Source organism: Exophiala aquamarina (assembly GCF_000709125.1).
Source record: "Exophiala aquamarina CBS 119918 chromosome Unknown aczIA-supercont1.19, whole genome shotgun sequence".
NCBI classification, from domain to species: Eukaryota; Fungi; Ascomycota; class Eurotiomycetes; order Chaetothyriales; family Herpotrichiellaceae; genus Exophiala; species Exophiala aquamarina.
In genome coordinates this window covers 97,698-123,646 of record NW_013550569.1, presented here as the reverse complement: position 1 = coordinate 123,646, position 25,949 = coordinate 97,698, and the positions used below count along the sequence as shown (strand labels likewise).

Below are 25,949 nucleotides of genomic sequence, written 5' to 3'. Positions count from 1 at the left end.
TGGTGGACATTGTTCATTCTTTCTTTCATCCCAGGATTTTCTGGTACGGCATCTTCCAATGGATTCTCGACACAGTCCTTTCGCCCGGCCCCCCTCCGCCGAAGTCCAAATTATGTAGACCTCGGATTGCAATCATTGGAGCCGGCCTTACAGGCATTTCATCTGCAGCTCACTGCGTTGGTCATGGCTTCGATGTGACAATTTTTGAGGCTGGTGGGCCCGAGAAATTGGGGGGAATATGGACTGTTCGTTACATCACGCACGGCTCAGCGCTACTCTTGAAAGCAAAGCTGATAAGTTGCGTCTAGCGGGTGAACAAGACGTCTGGGCTCCAAATCCACAGTGCGATGTACCGCTTTCATCCCTCAGTGCGATGGTCCAGCGGGTACCCCTCGAGTACCGAAATCGTCGACCAAGTGACTAAGATTTGGCGTTGCTATGGATTGGAGGAGAGAACAAAGTTCAACAACCGAGTCACAAAGGTCTATGCCAACGGGAAGGCTGGATGGTGTGTCAACGATCAATCTAATGGGATGTTCGACGGAATCATCGCTGCAGTAGGGACCTGCGGGCAGATCAAAGTGCCGAATTTGCCTGGTCAGGATCATTTCCAAGGTGACATAGTTCACTCATCGGATCTAGACGACAAAGAAGCAAAGGACAAGAGGATCTTAATCGTTGGCGGCGGAGCCAGTGCAGTTGAAGCACTTGAGTGGGCCGCTAAGACAGGGGCAGCAGAGATCAACGTCCTCTCTCGCAGCGATAAGTGGATCATTCCTCGCAACGCCGTGATTGATATACTCTTAGCATTCAATGTGTTTGGCCAAGAGACAATGTTCTCGTGGATTCCGGAGAACATTCTCAGACTCTGCTTCTACCGAGATCTCTCCGACCTTTCGCCCACGTCTAAAGGACTCTTCACTGAGACACCCATGGTCAATTCGATGGTCTTCGACCTCATTCGCGAACGGAAAGCTCACTGGCTGAGAGGTGATATTTCCTCGGTGGAAGAGGACGGCATCGTCTTTAACCATCGTGCACAAGGTGTACCTAAAGGAGGGCCGGGTCACGAACGCCTTGTCAAAGGCAACATGATTATCATGGCGACAGGGTATAAACGCCCATCTCTAGGTTTCCTGCCAAAAGAGGTCTTCCAGGACCCATATCAACCCCCGAACTGGTACATTCAGACTTTCCCACCCGGATACCCTTCCATTTGTGCCAACAATTGCACGTATGTGAACGCTATCGGTACAGTCGGCAACTACCATATTGGCATATATACCCGCCTCCTGCTGATGTTTCTGGTGGATCCACTGACCTGTCCGAAGGAGAACCTCATGAAACGCTGGATCGATATGACGTCCGTTTTGAAATCGAGAGCACCGACAGGGGCGTTTGATTTTTTCACCTATACTGAGCTCCTCTGGTGGTATTTCTTCATTGTTCTGATCAATCCTTTCCGGTGGAAGTGGGCGTTGTTCGTCTTTTGCGGGATTGAAAAGTGGTTTCCTTTGAGTGTGGTTGAGTGTGAGGATAGTGTAAGGTTTGGAACAGGATTGGGAAAGAGTGATGATGATTAACACGATCGAGTTGGTCTATGACAATATGAGCCCAGTGACCTAAAGGCGTCCTGGTATCCGTAGGCCTAATCTGTGACTGAGCAATGACTCCGCTATCGCAGGACCATCGGTGACAGCTTCTACTTTACAGACGCTGAATAGGATCGAATCAACGCGTCCATCACATGATTGAGTCTATTAAGTAATATTCTTTATATCGTGGAACGTTGTGCCGGTGATATGTTGTTCAACCATGTGTAGTGTTTCTTTAGCAACAACAATACTGCCCGATTGGATATGCCTCACCCAGCAAATCATCGCTTGGGAGATCTCGCCTTCCGAAATCTGAGCACTCCTTAAATAGTTGAAAGCTGCTCGCGAAAGAGGACAAACGGAGCTCGGGACTCATCCTTGTAACGACACGAAATCGACCACGGAAGGCCACTACATCTCCAATAGATTTGCTGGAGAGTTTGGGCAAACAAATCCATTGCCCATACTCTTGATGACTTAATTGCCGTAACGCTTCTCGGTCACAGAGGGATCCGAGTTGCCGAAGAATTCATCTAGAGATTTGGCTTGAGTTAATCGGCCGTCAAACTCTTCATCGCTAGTATCAGTGGATGATGCTTCTTCGATTTGAATAGTGCGCAAACCTTCGTCATTGATCCATCTTCCGCCTCGGACTCAAGTGGGTATCTTTTTGTAACACCTCCTTCCGTACAATTTTTAGTTGTATGTTGCTTTCGGCCGAAGCAAGTAACTATGTTCTCAACACGGCATATTCTCAAGATTCGACTCACGCTGGCAGTTCCCGTCGCTATGGTCATCTCAGAGCTTACTCATGAGATGGGTGTTTCAGAGTGATTTTGTCTTTAAAACATCCCAAGCACTGACAATATCTAGCGGGCTTCCTACGAAGGTAGGCGAACATCCATGCCTTAGCGCCAAGAAAAAATCCGGGTTGCATAAAGAGTCAAGGAACGCGGTAAAAACTAGGCAAATCGAACCCATTATCATTTTGGAAAGTGATCTCAGTAAGTTTATGTTAGAGGTGAATTCGAATTCTGAACCCTTTTCAAACTTTTTCTAATTCCTAGCCGCCAATTTCAAGATCTTTAGACTTGGGCTTCTTTATAAGTATTCGAAGCAAGATCCAATGTAAACCATCGGCGTAATGTCTCAACACTCAGTCCATTTTAATGGTGCCTCGTCATTTCCCTCTGTCAAACGCGAGGAGCCGAAGTTCAACCTTGGAGTCTATCACCCAGAAGCGCCTCTTTATTGAACTCTCTATGCCGTCTCTGTAGAAGAAATTTTACCTCCGGCAACGAGGTGTTCGGTTTCCTCCAATGTCAACCAGTTCACTTTCTGAATCCTGCAAAAGACTCACGACGAACGGCCGCTTCGCCATGCTTTCCTACACGCATTGCCTGACTTACGCTTTGCTTGGCCCGCTCAACAGGCTGAGTAACTAAAGACGCGAAGCCCATTCAGATATTCACCAGTTCTTCTGGCCTTTTCGCAAGAAGAATGTACAAGTCTATCTACAACTGAGCAAGAAGGCCCAATAGAGGACCACGAGATAAGATAGTGATTTCAGGCAGGTTTTGAGCGGGTAAACCTTCTTAAACGTCTTAACCACGATCTCATGAATACAAAGTTGCCAGAGTACGCACCCTCAAGTCAACTTGATCTCCAGAAGTACCTACTCCTTCGATTTGCCAGGCGTCTAGCTTTCCAGTAGCGTCGATGAAATGGTAAGACCTCTTGTGAAGTCCACTTATTGATTGATCTCATACACCCATATCAAACAATCCTAGGCTGTTGACAGCTATTATGAATATGAGGTTGCCTCACTTCTCATCGCATGCCTCTATGAGAGCGACGAGCTGGTCTGGAGGCTCAAGACAACCTCTTCTTTACATGTAACGGCACCAAATACCAGCAAACGGCAACTCCGTTCCCACGAATCAGCCTCTTTGCGCTATCCAGGATGCAGTATGTGTAGATGAAATAGCTGGACTTACAAGGGTGGTGACCTGGCAACAAAGTTTTGTCCCCTGGTTTGCATCGCAATTGTCAAACTCCTTCGAGCCTATCCATCGAAGCACAAAACGATAATTAGCCAACCCACTTGTCCACGCCCTTAATCGAAATACGCAATGGGACTCCTACACTCAAGGCCATTGACAGTATTCGCCGGGAGTTGATAACCTGCCGCAGTCGAGAGCGCGACGACGAGCGGGTTCCCTCCCTGGACCGCTGAGCTGCAACAAAGATACACTTATAGGCCATAAGTTTCCGTATGACCCTAGATGCTTGGCAACCCCGCGATACCACCCACCTCATATAAATTACTACTGTTCGCCGAGTACTTGACGGAATCAAGTCATAAATAGCTCATTCTGTAGATAAAAAGCAGACCTTTCTCCTGACCCTACTGTAGCACCTCTATCGGCGTCCCTAAAAGCGTGTATGCCAACCCTCTGCCGTAATTACCGTATTAATCCTAGTAGTCATAGACCTTATTAAACTATCGATTTTCTCCTGATCCAGGAGTCGCCAGCACTCGCGAATAGCCTCCTTGAATGCCTCGACGGCTACAGCACTTTGGCCCTGGCGTAGAAGGTCTGGATACCGCTCGTTTATAAGGCGTTTCAGCATCGCCCAGACGTGCTCGATTGGGTTGAGATCCGGTGAGTTTGGCGGCCATTTAAGTAGCTGTCGAGAGCGCTCCTGGAACCAGGAGACAATACGGTCTGCTCTGTGGATAGGAGCATTATCCTGCATGAATATTAACTCCTGAAACCAGTCATCCGATAGTGCTTGATTAAGGCATTGCTCATATGAGATCGCAGAATAGCCATTTCGCGCTGACGTTGGATCACGCTCCATTATCACAATATCTGAGCGCCCACCGATCCAAATTGCGCCCTAAATCATGATAGAAAGGCCTTTGCCTTTAGGGATAGGTATAATCATGTCCTTATCGTACTTCTGCTCTGGCGTACGAAAGACCCATTTATCGCCTGCGCCAGCGCCTCGTTGGATAGAGCATTCATCGCTAAAAATAATGCGTTGCCAGTTAATTTCATCCCAATCCTTATATTCTATGGCAAAGGTAAGTCTTTTAGCTACATTACCGCTTGTCAAGAGAGGCCTTTTAGTGCTTCGCCACTTTGTAATCCCTTCTTTTTCAAGGATTCGCTGAATAGTCCTCTTTGAGAAAGGAGTACTTATTACTCGTAAAACTTTACGGTATGTCCATGAAGGATTTGCTCGTACTAGACGGAGTAGTTGACGGCGATCCCTGTTAGTCTAGGTAATAGGGCGTCCGGAGCGTAGTTGGGAGGTATTCTCGATCCGCGTAGGAGCATTCTCAATAGTATATTGAATAGTTGACTTGCTTAAATTATAGGCCTTGGCGATTTGGCCTAGGGAGACCCCATTTTCATAGGCACCGCTGATTTTAGCACGTAATTGAGTACTTAACTCATTACTGTACCCTCGATTCGCGTCGATTTCGCCTAGTATACGTCGTGGAGTGGCCATTGGAGGTTTGAAGAAAAAAGATACCTGGGACGCGTGCGCGGTAACACGTAAAAACGCGCTAAGCGTACGGAAACTTATGGCGTGTGACTGTACGTGCCATTGTTGATGTTGGCACACTGCGGCGAGATGTCGGTGGTAAACAGGATTGACGGCGGAGGGTCGGTCCCGAGACCTGGAATCGGAATCGTCCAGGTAACGGATAGAGCTGAAAAGATGCATACGACGAGACGAAGGCTGAAGCTGAAGCTGAAACTGGCCCCATTCATCTTGGTAATTGTCCGCGGCTTGATTTTGCAAGATATGCGATGAGGGGCCTGGCAGAGTGGTTGGATGCTGTAAGGATAATCGAGACAAAGAGTATCAAGCGAAGGGCAAATAATGTCAGGACAGCACATGGATGAGACGCAACTTCGACAAGAAATTCCATCCATGAAATAGTGACCGCGTGGTCATATCTTTGACGCCCTCCTAACGGTCAGAGCAACGATTCGTTGTGAGCACATTTACTCATTGTGATCTTCGCCTCTCCGCGCCACAAACGCCACCCTCAATCCAATGTGTCGATCGTTGCCCATTTGGAACCCTCCGTGAAATTTGTTTTTGTGCGGTCATTGTATTGGTACTTGATTACTGCGAGATTTGCCGGAGAGTATTTCAGAGGTGTGGGAAGTACTCGTAAGGCATCTATTACTCTGACACGGCGAGCAGGTAGAGGGGATGCCCAATCCATATTTTTGAGCATCATTTTCGATAAGTAGTTGAACTATGCTTGGAGATACTGGCCGCCTGAAAGCTCACTATTCCCTGTGCGTGCGCTGAGAGTTGAAACCTGGTAAATGTCACACCTCAACCAAACCACTGCTCAGGCTGGATGATAGATGAATAGTCTAGGCCATAGGAATTGACCCATCGCAGCCATGGTTGGCAACGGATGCCCAACTCAGGATGTGGTGTCCTCTGCAATTTAAGCGACTACTGGAGACCGGCGATATGTACAACGTATTATTGTACGTAACTCAGGCTGTCATCCTCTCCTACCTCCTATTCCCCAAGGATCACATTTTTACCAGGTGCATGGTTCACTTTTAGGCTAGAGAGTCACTTGAATGGGCTCAGTCAAGTACTTAGTGCGTCAATCCAGGCTCCCATTTCTATGCGCGACGCAAGCTCCATGTTTCTACGATATCTTGATGGGTCTGGAGGCTGTTGCCCATACCTCTAACTAAACCCATATATTTACATGCAAGGTCCAGGATACTTCCTGGTTGGCATGCTTAGAGCCAATGCCGGAATGCAGTCCTGAATGACCAATCTATGACTGTTGTTTCGTTCAATACCCCGTACTTCGAAATGAGACAGCCGAGGAAGCTCAGCCTCGTGTCTCCAGGCCTCTGCCAAGCAAAGCTTGATGCCTGATAACCCACGAGCTGAGGCTCGAACATGGCGATTCTTCCAATCCAGAAATCTGTTTGGGTCCCCAGGGCAACTGCATTGATAAAGACAACAGTATTACATTTCGCATATATTCACTGATTCGCCATTAGAGTCTCAACACTTGTGTGGCAATTTTTTTTCCACCGCAAGCATGGCAGCTACTTCAGGACTTGATTATCTAAATCTACACCCCTTTGTTCGCGACGGGACGCACGAAAGATTGCTAGGATGTGTCTTCGGAGGAGTGCTAGGAGACTGTATTGGGCTATATACGGGTTCGCGATGAATTGCTTTTTTGGATAACGCACTCTGACGTCCGTCAGAATTCTTGCCCAAGACATCTTGTGAGAAACTGTATCCTGACAGAAAGTTCAGCCTTATCCAACCGATCACACCTTTCGCCGCCGATACGCACCGAGGTATGTGGCGCCATCCAGGCTAGTTTCAAAATTCTAACAGGCGTTAGACAAGTTCGATATCGTACGTTGCTTCCCGACCGCGACGGAATGTTGGATATGGGTTTGAATTGTGCTGATCATTGGTAGGGATCCTGGACAGATGATACCGACCACGCCTTGCTACTCATACTTTCCTACGTTCACAACGACGGCCAAATCCTCCCAGAAGACTTCGCGCGCCGATTGCAGATCTGGGTTCGACACGGACTCTTGGCTCTAGGCAGACTGCCACTTGGGATTGGACGAACGACTTCGACGGTGGTCTCATACCCAGACTTTGCAAAGGATCCTGAGGGCGTTGCACTAAAGACGTGGATCAATTCATCACGCCATGCTGCCGCGAATGGATCGTTGATGCGGACTCACCCCCTGGGTATTATGTGCATCAGCAAGACCTTGGATGAGACCTTGGAGATTGCTGCGAACATGAGCCGGACTACGCACATTGACCCTAGGTGCACAGTTGCATGCTGCGCAACAACAGGCCTTGTACGAGGCCTTCTGAGGGGAGAAGTGGTGAGTGAGGGGGAAGTGGACGCCATACTCGACCAAGCTTTCTCCTACGTCCAAAGCAACGAGAGTCTTCGAAACCCTGGGTATGATGTTGCGGCTATAACCCCGGCATCCAGTGAACAAGACAGCACTCTGCTTCGCAAGGATGAGTACGAGAAGCATACCAAAGCAACACATTTTTCTGATCTCCAACTTGACGACAGTCAAAAGATGGGCTATGTTTACAAGTGCCTTGGCTCGGCGGTGCTGGCATTGAGGCTAGCAATGAGAGGGAAGATTTCAAAGACCACACTGACGAATGGAAACACCAATCTCTTCGAGGAGATAGTCACAGATCTGATCATGCAAGGAGGGGATGCGGACACTAATGGATGTGTTGCGGGTGCCCTCTTAGGAGCTTGGTCTGGATATTCTAGATTACCCCAACACTGGTTGCAGGGAGTGCAACATCATAACTGGATGCTGTGGAAGTGTGAAGCGTTGAGCAGACAGAGTGGTGTTGGGGGAGAGCTGCTGGAAGAACTCGACAAAGCGGCAGATGCTGGTCCTGATGGAGGGCGGGGACTGTTTAGCGACAAGGAGCTGGATGCCCGGGAGCGAGGTCTACTTGAGAAGATCTTGCTCAAGCAGAAAGATAGACGCGAGGCGAAGGAGAAGGAAGACAGTAAGAGACCATGGAGGGGGATTGGAGGGTTGTTGAAGAACATGAAGCTCACATAGGGACGTAGATACCTAACGTCGTGGGTGCCAAGGTCGGTAACTATGGATTAGGACTGAGTACTCGTAAGTGGATGAATTCGGATACCATCTCCGCGTACCCGTTAGCGTGTCTTGGCGTCTCATCTTATCGATAAGCTACCCTGGTACCTCGGACTTCCAGCATCCCGCCCACGCATGCCTTCCCCTCACTTCTCACGTGAGTGCCGTAATAGATGGCATCCGCAGGGGCCCCTCCCGCGTGATTAAGCAAGCACTGGCACATCATCCCTCCTCTTCTCGTCCGCCGGTGTCGAGTGCTGGCATCGGGTGACCTCTGCATCGCATCTGTCTATTCCTTATCCCGCTGCTGATCTCCCTAGGCAGTCCACATTAGTCATGGCTTGGATCCCACCCTGACAACCCATTCCTCCTACTAATCCACAACTTCCGTCCTCCTCGATCCGTACGAGTAAGGAGTACTCCTCACAAATAACCACTGCTGGCTGGACCATGAAACCCCTCCTCTTTTTCTTCACCTGATATACCTACTCAGCTTACGGAGGAGGTCCTCTTCAAGTACAAAGTACACCGCACCCTCCTTGAACCTTAAGAGTCCCCTCACATTCATCCAAAGGCCCGGCGCCAATCTGATCTACTTCCGGCCTTCCGATCCATCCTCCTGACACCAAGGGGTGATGAAATTGATTGTTTCCTCGCTTTGCAACACTCGTCTCTACCATTACTACTTGATCCTCATCCATAATGTCCCTTCTGCGCAAACAATCTGATCCAACTACCTCTACTTCTATCTTTGCAACTTACCTCACCCAGTCCCTCCCCTTCCGCCGCAAATCACGCCAGTCCAGCACCGACAGCAACATCTCTACATATTCAGCTGCATCTCAAGCCTCTGTCGAAACATCGTCTTCAAACCCATTCGTTCGGTGCCTGACCCCAAACCCAATCCCTGTCTCCTCTAGCTCCTCCGCTATCGCCCCTCCTGACGGCAAGTTCCTTCATGGCCATACATCGCACATCCATTGTGCCAAGTGTTCAACGGACCTATGCCTGACGTCTCAGATCATCAGTAAGGGATTCACCGGTCGGCATGGTAGAGCGCTCCTCGTTCAAGGAAACCCCACCCACATCCAGTCCAACACGGCAGCTCTACCGAACACTTATCAGAACAAAAACATTCCTCGCAACCTGGTCACAGGCCAGCATATCGTGAGTGATATCTCCTGCCAAATCTGTGGGAGCACACTGGGCTGGAAATATGTCGAGGCGAGTGAGGAGAGCCAGAAGTACAAGGTTGGCAAATTCATCCTCGAAACCAAACGGGTCCGCGTCGGCGTTTCTTGGGAGAACGACGATAGCGCCGGCCTTGGTGCTCACACCTACGATGAGGTTCTACCACTCCCGCCACGAGACTTGAAAAGACTGGTTGACAACCCATCCAAATCCGACCAGGAAGTAGAGTTTGATTCGCAAGATGAAGATGAATGTGAAGATATTTTCGCAGGAGTCTGGAGCCCTCAGCTTGCTGCCAAGAGACGTCAGAGGAAACGCGAACGCTTCGGGAGACGACCAGTTGGAGGTAGCATGAGGAGTTATGGTGCTGCCAGCAGTACTGATACGCTATCTTGATCATCGGGTCATCTTCTTTGGCTCTCTACAGAAGGACAACTCCTAACCCTTTTTGGACTAACAGACTCGGCACAATCCGTGAACAACAGCAAGACTCGCTGCTCACGGAAGCATATTTTGCTTTTTACCCCGTAGCAACAACAGCGGCATTTACGAACTACCCCATGGAGGAACAACTCCCAGCATATTTCATCCGATTTGACTTGTCTTGTTTCATGGAGTTTTGGTTATAAGTCTGGTACTAAACACAAGAATAGCACCTGAATGGCAGGACCTGCGCGATGATACCCCTAGCAATAAATTGGTGTTTCTGAATGCCTAGATGGAAGTATGACATCCCATATATTTGGGTGTCTGGTGGAATGCAGTGGTATTACAGTTGATCTAATCAATGCCAGTCGTCTTGGAGCCGGGTGGCAGCATGGCAGGGTGCTTGTGAGGTGTTGGGAGTGTCGGAATCATCTCGAATGCTCTCCCAAATCGTGGAGCTGACGTAGTCGGGTGGTCCCACCCAAATAGTAATATAATTCATATCCAACCCCAACTTTCTATGCTATGCTCTTGTAATCCGATGCCTTCAGAAGTCGAGCAATTTGAAATACAATCGCTCTTCTGGTCAGCCTTCGCTATCAACGGGCTTGTCTGGCGAGGCTGAGGATAGTCACATGTCAATTAAACTAGGTCAAACATGGCTAGCGTTTATGCCAAGGGACTAACGATCCTACAAGCTCCCCATGATTACAATTGCCAACTTCACCTGGTGACCATCTGATTCAACCAACAAATCCTGCCCCCCACGTTCTCCATTTCCACCTTGATAGGCAGAACTCGAGATTCAGGACTTCCACCCGCCGTCCAGCCGAGCCGATAAAGCAGTTCGCAACCGTAACTTGGCTGTTGTCAACACCACATACGAAGCACCGCTCTACAACGCTGTAGGCCCGAAAGATTTCAGTCGGTCTTCAGACATGGGGAGATCATCTCCTCAAGGGCTCACCACCCAGGATTTCCACCATCCGTCTTTTGTCAATCCTCGGGATGTTTTTCCATCAAGATCGAGACTGGCCGCTCGAGCCCAGGGGTTGAGAACGCCAGTAAAGAATGGCACATTGTCCAGGAGTCCGTCCAGGTTTCCTCTAGACTCTCATAAGTTTGTCTGCTGCAAGGCCGAGGGCGACCATGATGATGACGATGACGGTCCTCTGTTTCACCCACCCAATGTCCTGGATTGCTGTGTTGACTTGGACAGCCATGGAAACCAACCTGATTGTTGCGACGAGGTTCGCCATAATTCCCCGAGCGCCATGGAGTGCGAAGATTGCGTGGACGATTGTGAAGACTGCGAAGAGGAGCACCAAATATTCAACCACCAAAAGATGTCTGCCACGATAGGGGGCTTCCTCGACGACTGTGATGAATGCCACCAAGAACACGATAAAAATTGCACTCGAGCCGACTGCGATTTCTCTTGTTTCGATTGCATTGATTGGAATGAATTTGAACGCGATAAGTCTCTTGGTCTTGCTTACTCGGTGCCTCTCCTGGGTGACAATAGCTTTACCATCCCTCACCAACCACTCGACGAGATGGATATGTTGAATCTTCCAACCTCAGAATTTCCCGACGCGCAAGCTGAAGTTATGGCCCCTCCTCTCGATATTCCCATGCATCACCAGTGTCTCGGAACCACTGTGCCTTATTGGATTGGGATCCCGGATACTCAAATCTGCACTGGCAGTCCAGTTGTTGGCCTACAAACCCAACAATTCCCTCTCCCTCCTTTCGGTCTCGAATACGGTTGTCATCCAGCTACTGCTCATCAGCAGGTACTGCTGCCGTCCTTTGTCCCACCGACATCGTCAGCCTACCCCCCCACTCCGGTGGACTCGACACATATCCCCTCCCCACCAAGACCAACTTCAGCGCCGGAAGGACCGCTCAACGATACTAAAGCCCTTTTGTCAGCCGTCTCTGCTCCCTCCACCTCCCGTTCCTGCCAATGGATAATGCCATGTGGCACAGTCTGCGGCGCCAGCTTTGCCTCAGCAACAGACCTGAAGAAGCACCTGAAAACCGTTCATCTGATCAAAGGCGTGGTCAAATGTGGCTGGCAAGGCTGTGAGAGTGCAAGCTTCGCATCCGAAGCCGCCTTGACCGGGCACATATCCAAGAAACACCTCGCACCTCTGATATCCACGAACTCGAACTCCACCACCACAGTAATCGGCCCTGATGGCATCAAAACGGAACAACCCTGTGGTGGTGATGAGGGCACTTTCAAATGCACATTCCCCGGCTGCACGAAATCGTTCATGTATAAACAAGTGCGCGACGAGCATATTGCATCCAGCCATAATGGCAACAAGATGTATTGCCACATTTGTGGACAGTTCCTCAACGGTGAGGGCTCGAACTTCAAGCGCCATATGGCCACCCACAGACCTAAGCACCAGCACATGCTGTGCAAGTTTCATGGCCTAGGCTGTAAACGTCGGTTTCCCAGGTTGGACAATCTAAGGAGACACGAAGCAGGCTGCAAGTTTGGCAAGAAGGCTGCACTGCTAAATAGTACCGGTGGTGTCGCGGCCGCTAAGGATGGCCATCATCACCATCATCATGCACACGTCCATGTACCGAAGGCATAGGCTCGGGGAAGTGGTGGAGATTGAGTGCGGGAGAAGCTTTTGATTCCATTTTTCCCAAGGCGTAAGCATGCAGCGCTAGACTGTCAGTATTGTGACTTGGTGCTCTTAAACGATGTGATGAATCGCCCTGCGGTAATGCCAGTGGAGTGGCGGCAGGGCAAAGGACAAAAGCACAGATATTACCATAGATGAATGTGATATGCTACGCTCACTCCCCGTGCCCTTACTTTAGACTGTCGTTGGGTCGAGATTGTGAATTGATTCGCCAGCGTCCTCAGATACAACGCAATGAATACGATGGAGGATGTTCACTATTCAACGTTGTACTACAAGCAAAGCATGAAATCTGGAGCTGACCAGGTCAATCTCCAAGTTCATGCATGCATGCGTGCATTCATTCATTCATCCATCCATTCATTCATTCATTCGTCATCTCGCCAGGGTGGAGCGTGCTTGCCAGCATCACCCCTGCTTTGGCTGGCTAGCAGTACTTGTCCACTGAGTCTCCTATCGCAAAACCACGGATTAGAGACGTCTACTCGGCTATGCCTCGTCTACTTATAAGCCAGCCATGAAGTTCGTATGCCATGTAGCAGCGCCATGCACGTTGTAGCAACTCTATCATTCACCGCCACTGCGCTCAGCAGGTTCGTGTTTCTTTTCGTATCCACAGTAGAACGCCGCAACGTAGACTTCCTAGTGAACAGTCGGATCATTGGGATGCCAGGAATGCTCTCACAGAACACCATCCTCACTGGCTAGCACTCAGGCGCCAACCCCCCCTTTCAATGTCCAAGCTCAAGCGATCTTGACCTTCCACTTCTTAACTGCAGCATCAGCACCGGTACTGTAAACAGTATCACCCACCCAAACGACACCATTGACACCTTCCTTGTGAGCGTTGGTCTCCTTGGTACGCTTACCCGGCTCTTTGAGACTCCAGACAAAGAGATTGGTATCTAAACTGCCGGAGACAGCTCCCGTGCCCTCAGGGTTCCACGCGATGGCCGTGATCTTCCCCGTATGCGCGCTCCAGCGATCAGTCACCAGCTCCAGCGACGCCGCACCGGTCATGAGACCTGTCAGTCCACCACCGGCGACCTTGTACACGAAAATCTTGCCTGCGGCCGTTCCTGTCGCGACCAGAGTGCCGTCGGCGGAGAAGGAGATCGCGGTTAGTGGTGTCGCAGAGACTTGCTCCACCACCGTAATTTGCTTGGGTGCTTTGCCCGGCACCACGGAGAATAACCGCAGGCTGGAATCTTGCGAGCCGATGGCAACTGTGCTGCCGGACGAGGCAAGCGAGGTGGGTGTCGATTTGAGCGGGAGCTCGCCGTCTTCCTCACTGTCGCAGTACACAATGACACTTTCGAGCTGTGCAACGACGACCAGTCCGTCCACGGTCGTTATGGCTTTAGGCTGCGATGAGAGGGATACTGGCTTTCCGGTGAACGTCTTTGCGCCGGCGTCGACAGTTCGAAGGGTGTCATCCCAGCCAACGGAGTAGATTTGGGGGTGTTTGTCTGCGGTAGAAACCGCCACGCCCGAGACGATGTTAGTATGCCCTTCACCGTCGACTGTCTCCGCTGTCCCGTTTGCGGCATCCCATGACACTATGCGGCCTTCGGCGCTACCGGTCCATAGTGTTGTAGACGCTCCCTCGCCCGATGTCGCCAGTGCGGTGATGTTCTTCTGATGGCCTGAAATGACTTTGGTTGGTGTCCCGGAGTTGGTATTCAGGTAGTTTAGCTGTCCACTGAGGGAAAGCGAGATGATCAGACCGTCCGATCTACCCGCAGGCCAAACGACGCCGACCTGCTGATCAGAAACATTGACAGTATCGCTGAGCGACCAGGTCTGAGTTACCCTGCCGGCCTCGACGTCCCAGGTTTTAACGGTCCGGTCAGCAGAGCAGGTGACGAAGTTCTTTGAATCCTTGGACCACGACACACCGAAAATACTTCCATTGTGGCCCTCTGCGCCGTCGCTGATCTCGGTCTTGACCTCTCCTGATTTCCCGTCATAGACGAAGATCTTCTTGTCGCCCCCGACACTTAGTAAATGGTTCCCATCTGGCGAGAAGGCCACGCCATAAACGAAGTTCGTGTGATTCCCTCGACCAGGAATGCCATTGAATTTGAATGGTGCTCCATGGTAGAAGACCAGATTCTTGTCATCGCCTGCTGTAGCTGCTCTCAAGGGTCGCTGTTGTCGTATACTCACAGCACTGACCTGTGCAGAATGTCCGCTTATTTCGCCCACGGTATTACCCGAGTCTGCAGTGATGCAATGCCCGTACCGTTGCTTCCCGTCGCCCACAGCGATTATACGCTGGCTGTCACCGTCCCACGCAATGTCGTTGATGCGACCAGATATAATAGCATATTCCCCCTTGGTGACTCCAGAGCCATTGGGAGAACTGTCCCACACCCTCACGATGCCGGAAGCGTCTCCCGAAGCGACGTAGAACCCGGACGGAGAGAATCGAGCGACAGATGTAGTGGCTGTGTGTTGCGTGTACTGAGTGGAAATGGCAGGGCTGTCGATGGACCGCAGGAAGATGGATTTGTTGGAGGCATAGGCTATTCGTTCGCCTTTCGAGTCGGCTGACAGAGGCGTAGGTTGGCCTCTGGTGGTCGTGGGCAGAGCGGCGTAGATGCCGTCTAGTGTGTGTCAGTTTACTCAATATCAATCTTCGAGGAGAGGCACATGGCACGTACCGGCGGTGATAGACATGATCAGTTCATGCGACGAGTAAGAGAGGGTAGAGGTAGAAGGGGGAGGGGCTTTGGTGTGAAGTGGGAGTGGGCAGGCAGGAGTTGAACTTGCATGTGAGACAGGCCGCCCGCATCCTGGTTTATTTGATGACGCAGCCTTGTGGAGAGCACAAGGCTGCGTCATATCGCCTACCAAAGTATCTACGGATACGGTACATAGTCAGAAGGCATCACCCGAGCATGGTCATAGCTTGCTATATACACTGAATCCATCACCGGACAATTCTCAACAATCTCAAGAATTTCATCCCGAATGCTTTCTAGAAGTACAATCGACTCATTCCCAGCACACAGCCCGACATTCACCCTACACTAGTACCGGCGAGATGTCGCCTGTCGCGTCGACCCGTTCACGATATTCGCACTTTCCGTCCTCTTCAGGACCTCGGGGTGTTTGTGTATGCTAGGCATCAGTCCCAGGCTTATTGCGCGCCTGATAGCTTTGGCCACCTTGCGCTGGTTAACGGGTCTGAGACCAGTCAACTTGGAATGTTTTATTCGACCCATATCCGTCATAAAATCGGACATGACGGTGAAATTCTTATAGAGTGAGAGTGGGTTGATGTTCAGCTGGTCGAAAATGTCTGACGTAGGCCGTCTTCTTTGCTTCCATTTTCTGGTCTCTGCGGCACTCAGATCGTGCGGAGCGTACACGTCACCAGGGATCCATTTGCGTCCCAGTTGTCGTTTGATCGCTCTCTTTTCTTCTTCAACTTGCTCGGACCGTCTGGCTGTCTGGAGAGAGGGCGCTGTGAGAGGTCGGGTTGTCGTTTCTAATACATAATTAGCGGGAAGTTTCGATCGCAAGTAAGGTAAATCGGCATACGAAAGGGGTGGGCTGCTATGAGCTTGCTTGCAGTTTGGCCGTGCTGAACTCCTGTTCTGGAGCCCAGACTGATAGACATTGCCCCTACACGACTCGATGCTTCAATACGAACTCGCAGGTGTAGGTAGGGCCAAGTGAAAGTGGGCGTGAGTGTGTCGAGCCGAATTCAACATCTCCAAAAGCTCAAGTCGCAGACTCCCAGTTCCACGGGATATGCCAAGCCCACGGAACGAAAGTTAATCCGATCTCCGCAACACACGGCAGACGGAGACGTGCCCAAGTACATACTCCCTAAAGCTACCAGGCTATAGACCACAACGCTATAACGGAAATACAAGTAATAGGTGTGTAGCTAAGAATTTGAGCATGTTTTTATTATCTAGCAAGTGACTGTGGAATGCTCCCCTACCTCGATAAAAAGTGTTCCATAATTGCATGCATGAGCAAGTCAACTGTTCTCTCGGCATGTGCTCACCACGGGCTCATGGACCTCATTCGAGTTCCGACTCAATCACTGGGAATGGGCCTTCCTTCGGAGGCCAGATCTTGACGACCTTAAGACCGACACTCGCCAAAAGGGCCCTCCAATGCTTTTCACTTCGCTGCATGGAGCTGAAGGTCGCCCGGCTAATATCGGCCAGCGATTCGAATCCGGTGCATCCAGTGGCTGGCAGGACAGTCTCACAGACAAGCAGTTTTGAATGCCCCTTGACCATTCCTTGAATCTGATTGCGGAGGATCTCGCGGCATTTGGAGTCGGGGAAGTCGTGCAAGACACGTCGCATGAAATAGATGCTTGCCCCTATTCAAGTCAACTTAGAACAACGCTTCAACACAGGTGTCATCTTCCGAGGGAAAGTTGACAATACCTTTAACTGGCTGTGGGGTGAAGAAATCATACTCCATGACTTCATAACTTGGGGTTTTGGCTCGGGCCTCCTCGATAATAGCCCCTAGGTCCTGTACCACAAATCGGCCTTGAACCTGAGGATTCTCTTCCATGGTCTTTTCGGTCACCTGGCCGATGCCTCCGCCAACATCTACCATCACCACTGCATTTGCATTGGTTCCGCTAGAATCTAACAACGGCTTAGGGATCGGGCTTGCAAGGAGTCCGGCTGCACCCTTCATTGCAGAGTTGAAGCGGACAAGACGCACGGGGTCATCACGCAGATACCCGAAGAAGTCGGTCCCGGTTGCGTAATGAGACAGCGTCTTTTCGGGGTCCTCAGGATTCTTGTATCCCAACTCGGCGAGATATGTGGGTAGCTTGCCGATGCAACCCCAGCTGCTATCAAAACTAAAGTGGTTGTATGGGTGAGTCTCTGAAATTGCAAACTTCTCGCGGCAGTTAAAGGGGCCAACGGACACCTCGTCGCTGGGGAAGCGCAAACTCACGTATGCTTATTCAGGTCTCTCGTAGCTGGAACTGTCAACGCCTTTGAGAGAGACGTCTGGCCGTATGTATGCTCTGCCACCTCAGACACGATATCATAGCCTGTTAGAACGCGCATGAGACGGACTTGCGGGGACCTGTTAGTTACCCAAACTCGAGAGGTAGGCTTTTCATCTCCATCCCGGAACAACATACCTATCAGTGTCTCCTCTGCCCCCGTTTTCTGCGCCAGTTCAGCTGCAGTCGTTGACTCTCCAAGCAGATTGAAGATATCCAGATCCAACGCAGTACGCACAACTGCATTCAGCCATGGCTATATCGTGGTCAATAATTAAATAAAACAATTGATTTGCGCTGAGGAGGGAGCTCACCATGAACGCGAGCTGGGTTGCTCCTTGCGCGGGATTGACCGTCTCGCAAGCGATCTTGTTTGCAGTAGACCACATTTGTTGACGGCTTTTATTGACTACTGGCTTTTGCGACCTCTGGTCGGGTGTAAGGGAGACATAAGCATCTATTGATGCGTTTAGAGAGTCGCGTAGCGCAAGTAGTGTCTTGACATCATCCTGTGGTGTCGCCATTTCCACGAACGCTCAGCCTCGCGTGCTTGATGATACGAGGGCTCGCTTGCTTTTGACAATGGGGGTTACTGGCAAGGATCAGGATAATTGAAGATCGTAATAGTCAGTATTCAGAGTGAGTAATCTGCACGTTTATGATGTCCCAAAAGAACAGTTCGCACCAAAAACGGCGGCGCTGCCATCCAGCTCAGTTAGAGAAGCCAAGGTCTAGGCGTCCATGAGGCGCCTCGGGCGTCTCTCCCTAGAGACCCCGCTCCCCGTGGCTAAGGAGTGAGGGCCCGGGAGCTTGTGTTGAGAGGTATGTCCTCCATAGAATGAGTAGCGGTTCTGACATGCTGTAAGTTGTAACTAGTCTCACCTGTCAACTCGATTCTGATTACATGCTGACTCCTAGGGCAAAGACACCATGTGGTCCAGAAGCTGTTTGTGCGATCGAATTCATGGAGACAAACACAGAGGAGCGAAGTACGGAGTACCTGGCATCCCTGGGGCTGGAGCGAGCAAGGCATATCCAACAGGAATGGGGCTAATGCAGGTCAGTAAACTGCCCCAGGACTATCATTCCCAACGGGCCTAGGCTATTCAAGATAGGACAAGTGTGTACCGAATCCCTCGTGCCTTACCTCTATTCCTGGGTACGGAGTACATATCCCTGTAATTAATGGATGGGGTTCTCCATTGGTGTGACATTTCCCCAGGCACTATGCGGACCTCAGTGTGCCAAAAATTAACCATGTAGGCCAGGACGATGCATGATGTTTTTGGCCGGGTCCAAAAATAGTGACAGTGAGTACGACTCAAAGTTATGATCTTGCTTCGTGAGGATTATTCCATCCGCCTCCCGGTGTAATTCGAGTTGAGGAGACTTATTGCCAGGGAGCTCGAGGAGATCTTTGACAGTCATGGAACTCATCAATCGTGCTTGATTGCACAACATCTGAACAGCAAGGTCATTGCGGAGAGCTCCCTCCTACTTTGTCCGCTTTCTCTCGAACTTTCCATTCCCCCACAGCGGTCTTCGTTTCTCTGACTCTCATGGGTAGTTGCAGCTGTTCAAATGAGCGAGCGCGAAGGGCCGCAAGATGGATGTTGACAATGATGCAATTTTCAGCTACGGACCCAATATATCTTCAGTCCGAGTCGAAGCCTGGCTCCCTTGTGCATGCGGCCTGCTGAGGTTGATGCGGAGAATACACCACTCGTCTAGTAGTCAATTACATCTAAATGTTTGATCAAATCCCTGTTCATTACTGATAGGCGCGAGAGCGAGAGAGAGAAAGAGATCTATTTAGGCATCCAGTTTCTTATACACCTTCCAGCCCTCCCTGCTCAGCCGTTCTCCCTTAGCCATATTTTCGTCATCCATCTTTTGTAGATGTTGCTGGACCCAGCTTTCTACTCGCTTCTCGCTTGTGCCTACAATCCGAGCGGCCAGGAGTGCAGCGTTGACACTATTCCCGATACTGACCGTTGCCACGGGGATACCACGTGGCATTTGTACGATGCTGAGCAAGCTATCAAGACCATCCAAGCTGCTAGCTTTGACAGGGACTCCGATCACAGGAACCGGGGTGACGGAGGCCATCATACCGGGCAGATGAGCCGCGCCCCCAGCCGCAGCGATGATAGCTTTTAGTCCCCGACCAGCTGCGGCCTTGCCAAAGTCGAGCATATATTGCGGTGTACGATGTGCGGACGTGATGGTCACCTCGTAAGGGATATCCATTTCATCCAAGAGCGTAAGACCGGGTTTCAATGTGGCCAGATCTGTATCAGAGCCCATCACAACAGCAATCACAGAGCTCGGTGCAGGAGCCGGGTTGGCTTTTTGGAGTGTGCAGGCGGTCTTGGTGATGTCAGCTGCAGACGTCCCAGATGTGCCCGTTCGGTGGGCCCGTGTAGCATCCGCCAGCTGAATCAGTGAGTGCATCTTGGTTGTGCACTCCGACATAGATGATCCGAGCAGTGTGATGTGTCCCATTTTCCGACCGGGGCGACCATCCCCTTTTCCGTAGAGGTGCACCTTGGCCCCAGCAATATCGAGAGCGGCATCGGCGATCAAGAGGTGAGACTGTGGCTCGGGCCCGCCCAATATATTAAGCATCACAGCTGCGGGCGCCAGGAGGTCGGTGCAGCCATTGGGAAATCTTTCTGCTAAATCGGGTAGGATCGCGCGAATCTGTGCCTCGTACTGAGACATCTGGCAGGCTTCGATGGTATAGTGACCAGAGTTATGTGGGCGAGGTGCGATCTCATTGATCACTAAGCTATTGTCCTTGAGCAGGAATAGTTCCACACCAAAAACTCCGGTGCCGGAAAAGGTGGAAACTGCACGCCGTGCCAGATCTTGCGCTGCTTTGGCCACTTCCGCCGAGATGCCGCGAGCGGGCACATAAACCAACTTGCAGATGCTGTCCTCATGGATGGTTTCAGCAGCAGGATATGCGATTGTTGCCAACTCCCATGATTCCACCGAGGCATCCTGCCTTTTCTTGATGACCATAACAGCTAGCTCCATTTGGAAGTCTGCCCATTGCTCTGCATAGAGTGGTCGGTTGTTCAGGGCAGCCAAGGCCGACTCAATCTCTGATACTGAATTGACCGGATAATTTCCCCGTCCATCGTAGGCCTCGGTCCGAGACTTCAGCATGAATGGATATCCAATTTGATCCGCGATCTCTTTCAGACCTTGTGGGTGAGAAGTGCCAACTGCAAGAGATTTGGCGGTTGCAATGCCAAACTTGGCAAAGTGCTGCTTCTGGGCGAATTTGTCCTGAATGGTACGAACAGTCTTCCAGGCAGGCTGAATGCGTGACCACTTGGTCCCCTCGAGATAGGGCTGCTCCTCATCAAGCTCTTCGAGGACTTTTGTGTCGACATGTTCAATTTCATAGGTCAAGACATCGCAGTTGGCTGCCAGGGCCTTGACGTCAGCCGCGTTGGCGAAGGAACCAGTGACGTGCTTGTCGCTTCGGTTGATTTGTTTGGCCGGTGCATTCTCACCGTCGAGAATAGCGACCTGAATGTTTAGTCTGTGGGCAGCCTCTACCAGCATCCGACCCAGCTGTCCGCCCCCTAGCACACCAACCACATGGGGGTCCATGACTCACTCACTGGCTGGTTGGAAATATGGCTTTGAAATTTGGGGTTGAGGAAACTATTATGCAAGGATAAACAAAAGAGATGAAGGGGAGGCAACCAGAAAGTTATATGTCTTATTAGTAGCACAGGCGGTGGGGACGGATCTTGGCACTTTGGACTTAACCTCAAACCCTCTTGTAAGGACCTTTTTCTCTCAAGTTGACTGCCTCCCCATCAATGTGTAGAGCCTGATGCAGATAGTGCCTCGGACACGAGGCAACACCGGCGATTTTACACAGACCCAGGGACCTATGTTTCGACCGGGAAAGCGATGGAGACGAAGACAGCCTGCGGTGAATGCCAAATGCAGGCACGTGACCCAGCTTTGATTGGGTAGCCTAAAGCAGCGGCAGTCTAGACCGAGGAGGGCAAGTCGGGTATTGATGGGCCGGTTGAGCAGTTCTCCGCATCTTGACAGACGCAGACACAATTCGCGCGGTCTCTCTATCAGATATTTCCTGCATCCATCAGACCACCATTTATCTAATACTTGCTCTTGCCCACCATCCATCGTACTTAATGGCTCTCGTGCGATTCAACTGCCACTTTCCCTGAAATCGTCGAACTCAAGCTCAGAGCTTCACCATGAAGGCCTCCAGTCTCACACGGAGTGTCTTCCGCGCAATCCTCAATGACCGGCCATATGCCATTAGGGGGTGCGAGGAACCACGGCAAAGAACTCAAAGATACAGACTCATCCAGCCTCGATACAACTACCTCCAGACACGCCACTTCTTTGGTTTCGGTTCCCACAGCCAAGTCTCGCATTCACTTTTCCAAGACGCCAAACCAGCCTCACCCAATCTAGAGCGCGCTCTAGGAAAGCTATCAGACCTCGTCAAGGCAAGAAGAAATAACTCTAGATTCCCTCCTGAGAACGAGATCGTTGATGCCTTCCGGTACATCTTCGCTTCCCGACTCAAGTCACCGAGACATCTCACAAGGAACGAGGTGAATCTCGCCACCGAAGCATTTATACATTTGCGGGAACGGAGTCGTCTATTGATCGGAGACGGGAAGACGACTTTACTTGAGGACGACCTTAACAATGTTTTACTAGCATTGGCATCCTCCACTGGAAGAGATCGATATCGAAGTGATGCGAGAGTTCTGGCTACGTATATATTTGAAGCTCTGCGTGATCCCTCTACGAACCCCCAGGACTATCTCTCAAAATTGGGCAAGCAACAAGTGCGAGGGTCTTTACTTGCAACATACATCACAGTTCTATCTACGACCGGGTCCGCCCGCGATGCCCTCGATTTGCTACGGAAATCATGGGGGTCTTCAGAGAGGACGAGCCTACCTATTTGGGTGACCATCTTGAGAGGTCTTGCCGGTGAAGGGCACACACAGGAATTGTGGGACGTCCTCCAGGAGGTCCATAATAGTATCGGTCTACTTGATGCTCCTTCACACGAAGTCCTAACGACCTTCCTTGCCGATCATGACGAGATAACACTTTTGAAGAAGATCTTTGAGTTGCCGCTAGAGGATGGTCAAGTGCCTACAACCTCATCACTTGTGAAGGCATTAGACTGTTGCATCCGCCTGGGAGAATTTGAGTGGGCCGCCCCGTTGGCAAAAGCGTTACATCAAAGGACAGATTCGGGGGAGCTTGCGGGAACTCTCCTATTATGGTATGCTTCCCATGATGACAACGTGGATCACATACGGCGCAGAATCGACGATATGGCAGAATCTGGTGTCGCAGATACCATGACCATGAATACCATCAATCGAATTATCCAATACGCCTACCTGCAGCATAAACCGGAGAAGGCTCTTGAGTATATCCAACTAGCTGAACGACTTGGTCTTCTACCAGATTCGCGGACCAGATCTCTCCAATTGGATTACGAAATCAAGCAAGGAAATCGTCGTGCAGCCTCACAAGCCTTCCACCAGCTAACACGAGAAGAGGTTCCCGTCGACCGCCGAGATGTACCCGTACTCAATCGCTACATTGCATCACTGTCTTTCTCTGCCGATCACGAATACGACCATCTTATGCACGTAGTTGATCACCTCTTGGAGAGTGGGGGTGAACTGGATGCTGAAGCAATTGCAGGGCTGTGTCATGTGTTCCTCGACAAGGATGAGATCGAAGAGGCCACCGGGCTCCTTCGCTACCGGGTTGACTCTCTACCCTTGGACGACCGTGCACGCATTGCTGCAGTCTTTCTCAACTTCATCCCTGATCCTACCATCCAGCCTCAACGGGCATATAACGCATACGAACTCCTTCGCCATGCTTTCCCAGAGACCTCCGTCTCCCACAGGTTGCCACTGATGCAAAGCTTCTTCGACCGCGGCCGCCCCGACCTGGCCTGCCTTGTCTTTGGCCACATGCGGCAGAGAGAAAACCTTGAAGCACGCCCTTCCGCGGACGCTTACGCACTGTGTTTCGCCGGCATCGCCAAATGTAAAGACATCGACGGCCTTCAAATGGTGTACAATATGCTAAAACTAGACCTACAAGTCGAAAAAACGACTCGCATCCACAACAGCCTTATAGCCGCATATACGGAATGTCAACAGCCCTTCGTCGGCATCATTGACCATTTCTGGAAAATCATGGAATCCCGCGAAGGACCGACAATCAGCTCCTTCCAACTCGCTCTCCGCGCCTGCGAGAAATGGATTCCCCAAGGCGGCCACGAAGCACGCCACATTATGGCGCTGATGCAATCCTTCAACCTGCACATCACCAAGGAGATCTACGACCTCTACATCGGCGCTCTGGCTGGCCAGTCGGAGTTCGAGAACGTCGTGGAGCTGATCGATCACATGCTCGAAGACATCGGCGAACACCCGGACTTCTTCACGATCGGCACTTTCTACAACGCCATCCCCTGGCAGTTCCGCAAGGATGAGGTCGAGGCCTGGGCCAAGCAAGCGTACCCGAAGGAATGGGCTGAGCTGGAATCCTTCGGCGATGAAATCGACGAGGAGTGGGAAATCAGGTACTTCAAGATCGATCGTAACCGACATATCGACATGCATGATGATCTGCTCTTCGGTGATGGCGAGTATGAACCGAGATTGGCTAGAGAGAAACACCAGAGTCTCGAGATGCCGAAGCAGTAAGTGATTGAGTGGATGATAGGTTGGTGACTTTGACTTGGGTTGCGGACTCATTCAGGACGCGAGGAAAACAAAGGTTTACATGTACATGTTATATCTACCCCGAACTAAGCTACATCGATTACCGCGTTCATCTAGGCAAGGGAGCATGGCCGCTTTATTCGGGTACATGAGTGACCACGGGAGAGGACAACGCTGGATGGCCCAACATCCTGTGTACATACGGAGGATATGATCGATATTCGACAGGTCAGGCCCAGAATACCAAGATCACGTGTTTGCACAATCCGATGCCTTGGCCAAGCAAGGTTCAGCCGCACCCCGACCATTGCCTGCGTACCAGCTAAATTCGCCCCCAGCTTGACTTCGCGTTCTACAACAAGCTTCTATTTCGCTCATCCCGAGATGGCCAAGCGTGGCTTGAAACTAAGCGCTTTCCATGGCATCATCCACTGGGTCTTGAGACCCCGATGATTCCAACCTCCCACAGACACTAGGTTGGCTCTTGCGGCATTCTGCCTCATCGTCATCACAAACTCATCAGCCTAATCCGTCGACCTCATGTGACCATGCTACCTACACTGATCGAAGAGTGCCAGGTCGGCTGGGTCTGGCATGTCTAGCCTCGGGGTTGTATGGCACCGTCTTCGCTACGACAGTGGCCAACAACAAATTGATGGCTTCCCCGGCGATTCACTTCGGTCTTGGATACATGCGGTGTAGCACGCGGAGCGGTAGGTGCGAGCCGCTGGAGATGCTGCGTGCATTGAGCACCAGGCAGAGTGCTTCGCCCGTATTGCATCGGGGTCTCAGTAAGGCCCAAAGGTGGAGCTGGCGGGATTGTGAAGCTCAGTGTATCTTTATGCGGCAGATATCAAACCAGCTTCATTCTGGATGACGCGCGGCTACTTGAAAATCCCTTCAGACAATTCTATAACGCTGGTGTGATTATAGCGCTAGTATTGGTCTCGAACCTGTTTGGAATCTGTCCTCATATCGCGGAATATCAAACTACAATTAGATAAAGTCAGTGTCATTCTTAACGCTGAAACTGTACTAGGTACTTGAGATGCTGGCGCATTACTCTCTTGGCATGATCGATTTCGAATATTGCTTTACATCTCCGAGTAATTGAACTGCAATTACATGGCGAATTTACGTTTAGCGCACGACCTCACAACGACGTTGGCTCCTGGCGCGAAGTTCATAAGATGTTTCAAGGAACTCAATAACAACATAAATTGAAGAGGAGGCATAAGTGCAGCGAACATGGGGATCAAAAAACATAAATCCCGCCCTGGATTCCCAGTCGAACTGAGTTGTTGAATCCTCTATTTTCACTACACAAACCTAGAGCCTCTCTACTTTCCTACTTATCTCTGTGAAAATCCTGCCAATCCTAAAAGACACTGAGTTGTTGCTCCCTCTTTTCACTGCTAAGGGCCAAGGCATTTTCATTTCGAATCGTCCTGCAGGCTGTCTCTTACACAACAGAACATACCAAAGAAAGTTGCTTTTGTATTTTTGAAGCTTATCCAACGGTTCCCCCCACTCGAAAGATTCACAGCTAAGGAAATACATATTCATGTTAAGAGGGTTCAGGGACGGGCCCCCAACGGGATTGGAGC

General features: G+C 50.7%; 9 protein-coding genes across 9 annotated transcripts; 5 read left to right on the top strand and 4 right to left on the bottom strand.

The window, feature by feature from the left end:
- Positions 1-347: 347 nt before the first annotated feature.
- A1O9_11727 (uncharacterized protein) lies at positions 348-1,583 on the top strand (the record flags this gene model as incomplete). The annotated part of the gene is made up of 1 exon (XM_013399237.1): positions 348-1,583. The coding sequence occupies one exon, from the start codon at positions 348-350 to the stop codon at positions 1,581-1,583; it is 1,236 nt and encodes a 411-aa protein (XP_013254691.1).
- Positions 1,584-6,702: 5,119 nt separating this feature from the next.
- A1O9_11726 (uncharacterized protein) lies at positions 6,703-8,242 on the top strand (the record flags this gene model as incomplete). Its single annotated transcript, XM_013399236.1, has 4 exons — positions 6,703-6,826; positions 6,875-6,970; positions 7,018-7,031; positions 7,097-8,242. The coding sequence occupies 4 exons, from the start codon at positions 6,703-6,705 to the stop codon at positions 8,240-8,242; spliced, it is 1,380 nt and encodes a 459-aa protein (XP_013254690.1).
- Positions 8,243-8,983: 741 nt separating this feature from the next.
- On the top strand, positions 8,984-9,868 carry A1O9_11725 (uncharacterized protein; the record flags this gene model as incomplete). The annotated part of the gene is made up of 1 exon (XM_013399235.1): positions 8,984-9,868. One exon carries the CDS (start codon positions 8,984-8,986, stop codon positions 9,866-9,868), a length of 885 nt encoding a protein of 294 aa, XP_013254689.1.
- Positions 9,869-10,836: 968 nt separating this feature from the next.
- Positions 10,837-12,498, top strand: A1O9_11724 (uncharacterized protein; the record flags this gene model as incomplete). The annotated part of the gene is made up of 1 exon (XM_013399234.1): positions 10,837-12,498. A coding segment is annotated over one exon (1,662 nt), but the record flags the coding sequence as incomplete, so codon positions are not given.
- Positions 12,499-13,311: 813 nt separating this feature from the next.
- A1O9_11723 (uncharacterized protein) lies at positions 13,312-15,249 on the bottom strand (the record flags this gene model as incomplete). The annotated part of the gene is made up of 2 exons (XM_013399233.1): positions 13,312-15,176; positions 15,234-15,249. The coding sequence occupies 2 exons, from the start codon at positions 15,247-15,249 to the stop codon at positions 13,312-13,314; spliced, it is 1,881 nt and encodes a 626-aa protein (XP_013254687.1).
- Positions 15,250-15,602: 353 nt separating this feature from the next.
- Positions 15,603-16,195, bottom strand: A1O9_11722 (uncharacterized protein; the record flags this gene model as incomplete). The annotated part of the gene is made up of 2 exons (XM_013399232.1): positions 15,603-16,039; positions 16,117-16,195. 2 exons carry the CDS (start codon positions 16,193-16,195, stop codon positions 15,603-15,605), a joined length of 516 nt encoding a protein of 171 aa, XP_013254686.1.
- A 412-nt stretch (positions 16,196-16,607) lies between these two features.
- On the bottom strand, positions 16,608-18,093 carry A1O9_11721 (uncharacterized protein; the record flags this gene model as incomplete). Its single annotated transcript, XM_013399231.1, has 5 exons — positions 16,608-16,918; positions 16,986-17,416; positions 17,515-17,638; positions 17,708-17,825; positions 17,884-18,093. The coding sequence occupies 5 exons, from the start codon at positions 18,091-18,093 to the stop codon at positions 16,608-16,610; spliced, it is 1,194 nt and encodes a 397-aa protein (XP_013254685.1).
- Positions 18,094-19,381: 1,288 nt separating this feature from the next.
- Positions 19,382-21,196, bottom strand: A1O9_11720 (uncharacterized protein; the record flags this gene model as incomplete). The annotated part of the gene is made up of 1 exon (XM_013399230.1): positions 19,382-21,196. One exon carries the CDS (start codon positions 21,194-21,196, stop codon positions 19,382-19,384), a length of 1,815 nt encoding a protein of 604 aa, XP_013254684.1.
- A 623-nt stretch (positions 21,197-21,819) lies between these two features.
- A1O9_11719 (uncharacterized protein) lies at positions 21,820-24,324 on the top strand (the record flags this gene model as incomplete). The annotated part of the gene is made up of 1 exon (XM_013399229.1): positions 21,820-24,324. One exon carries the CDS (start codon positions 21,820-21,822, stop codon positions 24,322-24,324), a length of 2,505 nt encoding a protein of 834 aa, XP_013254683.1.
- Between the last annotated feature and the right edge of the window lie 1,625 nt (positions 24,325-25,949).